General features: G+C 34.2%; 1 protein-coding gene across 1 annotated transcript; it reads right to left on the bottom strand.

Annotated features, from left to right (window-relative positions):
• Positions 1-697: 697 nt before the first annotated feature.
• On the bottom strand, positions 698-9,827 carry LOC145316051 (organic solute transporter subunit alpha-like). Its single transcript, XM_080156337.1, has 9 exons — positions 9,303-9,827; positions 4,990-5,101; positions 4,449-4,667; positions 4,075-4,140; positions 2,624-2,696; positions 2,069-2,196; positions 1,643-1,721; positions 1,371-1,460; positions 698-998 (listed from the first exon to the last, which is right to left on the bottom strand). Exons 1-9 carry the CDS (start codon positions 9,430-9,432, stop codon positions 915-917), a joined length of 981 nt encoding a protein of 326 aa, XP_080012463.1. The 5' UTR covers positions 9,433-9,827; the 3' UTR covers positions 698-914.
• Between the last annotated feature and the right edge of the window lie 452 nt (positions 9,828-10,279).

The raw sequence follows: 10,279 nt of genomic DNA, 5'->3' as shown, positions 1-10,279 counted from the left end.
TACATCTATACTTGTACATATATAATTTTCTAAAGGGTGAGCAAAAAAATGCGTAGATTTTTAAAATTCAAATTGCGCAGCTTGTGTTAATAGTAGAAAAATGTTACGCATACCATTAGAACCGATAAGAAGTCTATTTTATGGAAATATAAGAACGATTCCTCTGAAACGTATAGTTAGGGAGCTACATGTTAAAATGTCCCAACTGACTTAAAACTTGACTTGCGAGTAAATTTTGGGACATTTACCACCTAGCTCCTAGATTATTTGTAGCACAGGAACCGTTCTTATATTTCCAAAATATACAGTTTATAGCGGTTCTAACGGTATGCGTAACATTTTTCTACTATTAACACAAGCTGCGTAATTTGAATTTAAGAAATGTATGCACGTTTTTTTGCAAAAATTATTGTCTAATATTTACTAACATACTCGCAAGTCAAGTTTTAAGTCAGTTGGGACATTTTAACACGTAGCTCCCTATCTATACGTAGCAGAGGAATCGTTCTTATATTTCCAAAAGATAGACTTCTCATCGGTTCTAGTGGTATGCGTAACATTTTTCTACTATTAACACAAGCCGTGCAATTTGAATAAAAAAAATTACGCATTTTTTTGCTCACCCTTTATGTAGTAATTAAAGTCTTTCTGGCCAATTAGTAGGATGTCTGTCTAAATATCATTTTTGGAAAAGACATAATATTTTGACATATATTTTACATAAAGATAACAAAAACTATCACATAAAATGATTCGTCAATTTAAGTCATACTTTCTCTCTATTGAGTAATAGTCAAGTAAAACAATTTTCATTAAAATGCAACTAAAATAATTGCACAATAAATTAATATTTTCTGAATACAATAGTTACAAAAATTTTAATCATCAGTAACAGAAAACAAGAATATTATTAATCACATTTGTGTAACAGGATCTTTATAGTAAATGTAGAATGATACACAACCAAGGACCAAAGATTCTATTAGAATACAAATCACCTGAAATATTAATTTTTAATGGAGTTAAAAAACTATTATGTACAAAATGAAGTCAACGAAAATTCCTAATCATTTTATGTTTATATTGAAAGATGAAAGCTGCTACACCGAATGAGTTCTTTATTTTAAAGAATTTTAACATTAGCCCCAGGATGGTTTTAGGCTATTTCCTTCTATTCACTATCCCTTCAAAAATGTTAGGGGTGCAGGCACTAGTTATAATAAAGTAATTAGGTTTTTTGTCTGAACCTTAAGATTTTAATAACGACTAAACTAATTGAGTTCTTAATTTTAGGGAAGCTTCACATAGGTCACAATATGTTTAAAGGCTATATTATTTTTAGATTTATTGTGAATAATTGAAATTGTTACCTTGATAAGATATGAGACCCCGGAGGAGGACAACCTTCCATCCATACAGGACACAGCTCCAAACTTGTTACATGTGTCAATAATCATAGACTACAAAATTGAAAAAGAAATTAGTCTTTTGGATAAAGAATGTATGGATATTATGGAATTTTTATAGTCAATTTAGACAACTTGTAAAGTCTTCAGATATTGGTTAATACGTTCCTCCAAATAAGAAAAGAAAGCATTGACATAAAGAATTATCTTTGTATTTTTAACGATGATAAAAATACCTGAAAATTGATGATGATAATCGCAAGCCTCATCAATGCTGACTTTTTATTGTATTGATAACTTCCCAATAAATTAAACCTGAAAAAAGTCAAATATTTGTGCATATAACCAGATATTGAAGTAGAAAAAAGTTTTATCATGTAAAGAAAATAAAGTAGAGATTTTCATAGTAGTTTTTAAAAGGTTATTTTAGGCTAGGTTAGGTAAATATTAATGATGCCCCACAGGGTTAGAGCCCCCTATATGGGCTAGAGATAGGAGATATGCTACTGTAAAAATACAACAAAACCTGCTACTTCATTTTCTTTCCATGATCCTAGTTTTCTTTACAAATAGTGTTATACTGAATATTGATGCAATATCCATAAGTAGCAAAGTACAAAAAATAGTGCATTGCATATCCAAAATAAAAATTTAAATCTTACTTTTTAGTAATACTGAAAAACATGAAAAGTCCCCAGAGACCAAAGAAGAATGAGAGAGCCAGCATGATGGTGATATAAATATGGGGAGAATAGAAAGATATTCCTCCTGACTGAACATACCCCGATAACTAAATACAATTTAACTATAATAATTTTAAAGGAAAATAATTTTTTTTAAAGTTGTTATCAAATGATTTCAGTTTGTGAAAGCTTTTGGATTAAACAAAATGACAACATCCATAAAAGCGAAGCACGGAAATGGTAGGGCTAAAGAACAAGAACACTTTATAAGTGGTAGGATTTATCAAGCAGAATATAATGTGTAAGTCTGAAAATTTGTTGCAAAACTGCTTAATTACAGGAAACTTTTTAAAGACATACTTTCATTTTAGGACTTTAGAAATGTTTTGCTTTTATATTGTAATGGTAATTATTATTACAAAAATTAGATAAATAGGATAATTATATCTTTAAAAAAGTGTATTTATCAAATTTAATTGAAATTTAACTTTTTTATTAAAATAAGTGGCAGATAGTGTGAATTTAAATGTTTACCTGGAGACTTATCATTACAATCAAGCACAAAGATTCTGTATAGGGAATCTGATACACGGATCCTCTCATCAATCTAGTAATAGCTAAAGATGCAAAATAATTTGGTACATGTATCTGCATGCATACTGCATAGGTATACCATAGAATAGTATCTTATGTTTTACTAGCGGCTTCCCCCTAGCCTCTAGGGGCTTTGCCCCAAGAGGTGATAAAAAAATTAAGGCGCAATTTGTTAAAGGACCAAGGAAATCTTAAGAAAAAAAATAAAAATGGGGGGGGATTTTTTTGTTTTTGGGGGGTTGGGGGTGTCCCACCCCCCAAGAAAATAACTTAAAACCACCACAGGACCAATAGGTATATACCCTGAAGAGTAGAATCCAATCGGTTCAGTGGTTACCGAGATCTTAAGGGACAGACGGACAGACAGACATCGTTCTACTTTGTATTATAGACTAGCGGCATCGCCCCTAGCCTCTAGGGGCTTCGCCCTATATAGTTTTGGGAAGTCAACCCTCCTTAATAGAAATATTCAAAAAAATATTCTTTGTTTAATTACTCTGTGATAAAATTAAACCCAGGTTGTGCCCTGTTGCACAAAAATTTTAATTTGTACAAATTAAACCCAGGTTGTGTGCCGTATACAAAAAAATTTCAATTCGTAAAAATTAGACCTAGGTTGTTCGCATACACAAAAATTAAAATTTAACAAAAATATATTTTGATTTTTTTTTTGGGGGGGGGATTTATGGGGGCTGTGCCCCATGTTGCAGTGGGGTTCCCCCACCCCAATTACAGGTTTTTGTTTAAAAAAATTAAAAAAAAAAAAATTTTGGAAGTGGGGATTTTTTTATTTTTGGGGGGGTTGGAGTGTCCCACCTCCCAAGAAAATAGCTTAAAACCACCAGAGGACCAGTAGGTATATTCCCTGAAGGGTAGAGCCCAATTTGATCAGCAGTTACTGAGATTTTACAAAAAATGTAAAAAAAAAAAATTTTGGGGGTTGGATTTTTTTTTATTTTTGGGGGGGTTGGGGGTGTCCCACCCCCCAAGAAAATAGCCTAAAACCACCACAGGACTAGTAGGTATATTCCCTGAAGAGTAGAATCCGATCGGTTCAGTGGTTACCGAGATCTTAAGGGACAGACAGACAGACGGACAGACATCAAGCTACTTTGTATTATAGATTATCATTGCAGATATGTATACAAAACAAAGACAAATTTTAAAAATATCATTAAATAAGGGTTGCCTACTGCCTCTTGTGGCACTTAGGGTGGGAGGGAAAGTCGACACCCCTCCCTTCAATTTTTCCCTTTCCAAAATTAGTTATAAACCATCCCTGGAACTATGAGAAGTTAAGCTGTCAAAGAGAAAAATTTTGATCAGCGAGATCATTCTATTCACACAGACAGACATCAGGTTACTTTTATAGGTAAATATATAAAACTTACCGCAACATGTTCTTAGTCAAAGTAGCTTTTTTGGGTAGGAAAAGACACAGGCAGCACGGAGCTACTCTAAACATTAGTTATTAACATAGATTTAATCATATTCTTGAAAATGCTTGCAGTAAAGACAGAAGCCAAACAAATTTTCAAGAAGCTGCAGCCGCCAGAAAGCTTACATACAAAAAATAGACTGGTTTCGAGTCCTGTTTATAAAGTGATGAAGCTGAAGATCTCGGAAAATACTCATCTTAATTAGGGAAGCTTTAAAATATATTTAGGTGATTAGGCTATTTTCCTGCCCCCCCCCCCCCCTTCCCCTTTGGCTAGGGATAAAGGTTCTAGTATATTTATAACTTAATTTTTATCAAAAGATTTACCTGAAACTTAATGGTGTGTCTTCACCCACATGATTAATCATGGCACTTTCACCCCCAAACAAAGTCAATGTTAGATCAACAAAATGTCCCATGGCAATACCAACATAAACCTTGTAGGCAAGCCACAAGAAGTCATTAGCCTGGGGTAAGAAGAGGCTGATCAGGTTGAAGGTGGAGATAACCATATAGATTGAAGTCACCCATAGTGTTGGTACTAATCTAAATACAAACAAAACATTCTAATATTTTCCAGTATGGATTCGAAACCAATTAATAACCACTGGATTAGAATAAGCTCTTTAGTTATACTGTAAACCATGCATCATATTATATTAGAGACAATTTTCCACAAATAATAAATAAAAAAATCATTAAATTTATTTCAGTTTTGTTTACCCTTTTTTTCATTTTACTAACCGTGGAAAACTGTCTATAATATGCAAATAATAATGCAACATATCAAAGAAGAATAAAATCCATGTACATAATGCTTAATATTGACTTACCCTAGTTATAAAAAGGTGCATTTATAAATCATTACCTCGTTTTATCAAGAGAATTTATAAAATTCTTTACTAGAATTATATAAAGAAAAGTTTGTATTACAGAATTCAATGCTCCAAATGTATATAAAGATATTCCTCCAGCAGGACCTATAAAATAACATAGAATAATTTCTAGAATATAATTCAATGCTCCAAGTGTATATAAAGATATTCCTCCAGCAGAAACTATATAATAATATATAGAATAATATCTAGAATATAATTCAATACTCCAAGTGTATACAAAGATATTCCTCCAGCAGAAACTATATAATAATATATAGAATAATTTCTAGATGAATTCAATGCTCCAAGTGTATATAAAGGTATTCCTCTAGCAGGACCTATATAATAATATATAGAATAATTTCTAGAATATAATTCAATGCTCCAAGTGTATATAAAGATATTCCTCCAGCAGGAACTATATAATATATAGAATAATTTCTATAATATAATTCAATGCTTCAAGTTTTTATTTAGATATTCCTCCCTAGGACCTATATAATAATATATAGAATAATTTTTAGAATATAATTCAATGCTCCAAGTGTATATAAAGATATTCCTCCAGCAGCAACTATATAATAATATATAGAATAATTTCTAGAATATAATTCAATGCTTCAAGTGTATATAAAGATATTCCTCCAGCAGAAACTATATAATAATATATAGAATAATTTCTAGAATATATAAAGATATTCCTCCAGCTGAAACTATACACTAATATATAGAATAATTTCTAGAATATAATTCAATGCTCCAAGTGTATATAAAGATATTCCTCCAGCAGGAACTATATAATAACATAGAATAATTTCTAGAATATAATTCAATGCTCCAAGTGTATATAAAGATATTCCTCCAGCAGAAACTATATAATAATATATAGAATAATTTCTAGAATATATTTCAATGCTCCAACTGTATATAAAGCTATTCCTCTATCAGGACCTATATAATAATATATAGAATAATTTCTAGAATATAATTCAATGCTCCAAGTGTATATAAAGATATTCCTCCAGCAAGAACTATATAATATATAGAATAATTTCTATAATATAATTCAATGCTTCAAGTATATATTAAGATATTCCTCCCTAGGACCTATATAATAATATATAGAATAATTTTTAGAATATAATTCAATGCTCCAAGTGTATATAAAGATATTCCTCCAGCAGGAACTATATAATAATATATAGAATAATTTCTAGAATATAATTCAATGCTTTAAGTGTATATAAAGATTTCTTTAGCAGGAACTATATAATAATATAAAGAATATTTTCTAGAATATAATTCAATGCTCCAAGTGTATATAAAGATATTCCTCCAGCAGGAACTATATAGTAATATATAGAATAATTTCTAGAATATAATTCAATGCTCCAAGTGTATATAAAGATATTCCTCCAGCAGGAACTATAAAATAATATAGAATAATTTCTAGAATATAATTCAATGCTCCAAGTGTATATAAAGATATTCCTCCCGCAGGACCTATAAAATAATATATAGAATAATTTCTAGAATATAATTCAATGCTCCAAGTGTGTATAAAGATATTCCTCCAGCAGGACCTATATAATAATATATAGAATAATTTCTACAATATAATTCAATGCTCCAAGTGTATATAAAGATATTCCTCCAGCAGGAACTATATAATAATATAGAATAATTTCTAGAATATAATTTAATGCTCCAAGTGTATACAAAGATATTCCTCCAGCAAGACCTATATAATAATATATAGGATAATTTCTAGAATATAATTCAATACTCTAAGCACACCCCTCCTTAACCAAACTTTAGATTAAAAAAATTTCCCAAACATTCGGACAATTGGGCGTTCAAATAGGACCTAGTGGTAGTTAGAATCAGTTGAGAACAAAATCCCAGCCGTTCCTTCTTGCCAGATATCGCCATTTTAAGATTTTTAGTAAAATTGCACTAAATATCCAAATACAAACTTAAATCTACTTTTAATTTTTTAGTATAATTTTAGTGACAGCTCAATAACAGAGAATCTTTGATCCTGTGGCTAAACTTACTGCCTGGAGTCCCTAACAGAGAGTGCCTTTATGTGTTAACACAAGTAGGGATTCGAACCCATTCCCAAAACTAACCAAAGTGGAATAGCTGTGTATTACAGCATTAGGTCAGTATTTTCAACACTGACAGGTGGAAGGCAAGGCCTATCCTAACCAGAAACCCGATCATTCACCCACAGGCCCCAGTGGAGCACCTTGGAGGTCTGCAACACATGTTTAGTGGGGTGTTCACCTGCACCCATGGATTGGGTAGGTTGAGACCTAATGGTGCCCACAGGCTCCCATTAACCCTGCCATTTGGGCAAAGCTTAGAATAATGTCACACACTTGGCCCCTAAAATGGGCTGTGAGTTACTCCCCTGCCCATCATAGATCAGCACAGCCGCCATGGAAGGATAGCTGCAGGTGGTGGGCCGCATACCTTCACTCAAGATGCAAGTTAGCCCTATTCTGATTTTGATCCTCCAGGAGATCATGGTAGTGTGCATCTTGAACTATGCCCAGAGCCTGGGAGGGTTCTTTCTGAGGGAGTTGGGGACACCATTACTGTTTGACAAACCCGAGCTGATGGTATGGATCAATAGGGAGAGTAGCCATGGTCGCCCCCACTCACATTAAGCAAGTGGTCACAGCCCTGCCAAGCCTGGGGAAGGCCCAGAGCCCCTCCCACAAACAGCTGCTAAAGACAAGAAGCCCTCTAGCTGTAAAATCAACTGTCTGGCCAGGGCAGCTTTCATGGGGCCACAGCCCTTGTCCCCATCGTCTTTCATGAGGTCAAGGAGCACCTGTTCAGAGCTGACTGATGACCAGGATATGGGTAGCATGAAGTTCTTGGCCATTCCCATCAAGATAGGGGCCTGGGCCCCTCAAAAGGTAAAACTGAACAGGGGCTATTCTTAGTTGTACACCCCCATGGTGTTCAATTTGCCTCCAGGAGGTGCGACTGCATCAAACGGCCCCCCAGGAGAGAGATGGTGGTCAAGACCAGGCATAACTTTCCAGTGCAGGGGACCCCAGGTAAAACTTTAACAAGGAGCTGAACCTGCTGATCACCAACAACAGCTAGAAGGTATCCAAAGGGGCATGCATTGCCTGATCCAAATAATGTAATATACAGCTATTCTACCATGGATAGTTTCAAACAGTAACTGTGTCCCCAACTCATGCATTGCTTAATGTGAATGGGGGCAACCATGGCTACTCTCCCTATTGATCCATACCATCAGCTCGGGTTTGTCAAACAGTAATGGTGTCCCCAACTCCCTCAGAAAGAACCCTCCCAGGCTCAGGGCATAGTTCAAGATGCACACTACCATGATCTCCTGTAGGATCAAGATCAGGGTAGTGCTAACTTGCATCTTGAGCAAAGGTATGCGGCCCACCACCTGCAGCTATTCTTCCATGGCGGCTGTGCTGATCTGTGATTGGCAGGGAAGCATCTCATGGACAGGGCACAAGCCAGGTGTGTGACATCACTCTGAGCTTGGCCCAAATGGCAGGGTTCATGGGAGTCTAAGGGCACCATTGGGTCTCAACCTGCCCAATCCATAGGTGCAGGTGAACAACACCCCAGAAAACAAGTAGACCTCCAAGGTGCTTCACTGGGGCCTGTGGGTGAATGATCAGGTTTCTGGTTAGGATTGGCCTTGCTTTCCATCTGTTAGTGGTGAAAATACTAACCTAATGCTGTAATACACAGCTATTCCACATTGGTTAGTTTTGGGAATGGGTTCGAATCCCTACTTGTGTTAACACATAAAGGCACTCTCTGTTAGGGACACCAGGCAGTCAGTTTGGCCACAGGAGCAAAGATACTCTATTTTGGGACTGTCTCACTAAAATTATACTAAAAAATTTAAAGAAGATTTAAGTTTGTATTTGGATATTTAGTGCAATTTTACTAAAAATCTTAAAATGGCGATATCTGGCAAGAAGGAACGGCTGGGATTTTGTTCTCAACTGATTCTAACTACCACTAGGTCCTATTTGAACGCCCAATTGTCCGAATGTTTGGGAAATTTTTTTAATCTAAAGTTCGGTTAAGGAGGGGTGTGTAAGTTTATACAACGATATTCCTTCAGTCGGACCTATAGAATAATATATATAATAATTCAATGCTCTCAGTGTAAATGATAATAAACCTCCAGCCGACTACCCTAGCATTACTGATAGACAGAAAGACAAATACGAATTCTTACAGAGTAGCATTAAAATGTTTAATGTTTAACATGAAAAAATAAATTTACCTAAAGCATTATAGAATTGTGAAGTAGTAGGAAGAATATCTGGTTCTGAACAAGGATTATAATCTTCCACAGTCGCGTCTGTGGTTGATATCATCCTTGATAACATTGTTGTATTTATCACTTCTTTCATTTTAACCTTTAATTTGAAAAAAAAAACTTTTGATGGTGTCAATTATTGCCAAAAAAGGTATAGCTTCTTTTGTGACAACGCCTCTTATGGGGCATTTCATCGTATTTTAATAAGAGCTTTTTAACTATTTCTAGTCTCTGCGGAGGTTCCTAACCCTGCGGGACAATCGCCTAACCTAAAATAACCTCTCAAAAGCAACTGTGTATATACGACGAATCGCCCCTTCAGAGGCCTTTTCACGAAAGAGACAATACCACCAAAAACTTTTAAAATGTCTTCATGAAGCTATCCTTGAAGGCATAACTAATTTGTTTTAAACAAGATAACCTCACAACTATATATTATAGATTTGCTGTGGTAGCACGTACAATATTTTACTATTTTAAACTTGAAATAATCAACTTGAAATTTCAACAAAAAGATAGATGCTACTACTAATGTTTAGAAATATATAGCGGTGAATTCAAACTTGTTTTATATTTTTGTACAGTTTTTATGTATTTTTGAAAGTGAAGCCTCTGTACAAATTGGTTCTTGGTACGAATTTGTTTATGGCAATTATGTGACAGACATTCTATATTTTGTGTTATTTGATTAAGGCCGGTCCGTCCGCACGTCTGTAACGGATAGCTATTGTAATTTATTTAGTACTGTTTGAATCGTCCTAACTATATCAAACTTTCCATGATGATTCTTTCAAAATAAAGTACGACCAAGAAAGTGATGCAACTCTACAACTGTTACAATAAAGTCCGTACGTCAATTCAAATCATACTGATATTGAACTTTTTTCGATACAAGTATTATTTATGATATACTCATTCTATTAATCTAATTTCTGGAGTAA

The sequence above is a fragment of the Acartia tonsa genome, chromosome 4, assembly GCF_053477335.1.
Source record: "Acartia tonsa isolate MP-2025a chromosome 4, ASM5347733v1, whole genome shotgun sequence".
NCBI classification, from domain to species: domain Eukaryota; kingdom Metazoa; phylum Arthropoda; class Copepoda; order Calanoida; family Acartiidae; genus Acartia; species Acartia tonsa.
This window is presented reverse-complemented; position numbering and strand designations above follow the sequence as displayed.

What these genes read in the sequence shown, in the direction of transcription:
- LOC145316051 (XM_080156337.1), bottom strand. Translation starts at nt 9,432, where the DNA reads ATGAAAGAAGTGATAAATACAACAATGTTATCAAGGATGATATCAACC. An exon ending in TTGACTAAGAACATGTTGCG is followed by an intron (nt 2,697 to 4,074) that starts GTAAGTTTTATA and finishes AGCTATTACTAG; the next exon opens with ATTGATGAGAGGATCCGTGT. An exon ending in GGGTCTCATATCTTATCAAG is followed by an intron (nt 999 to 1,370) that starts GTAACAATTTCA and finishes TTAATATTTCAG; the next exon opens with GTGATTTGTATTCTAATAGA.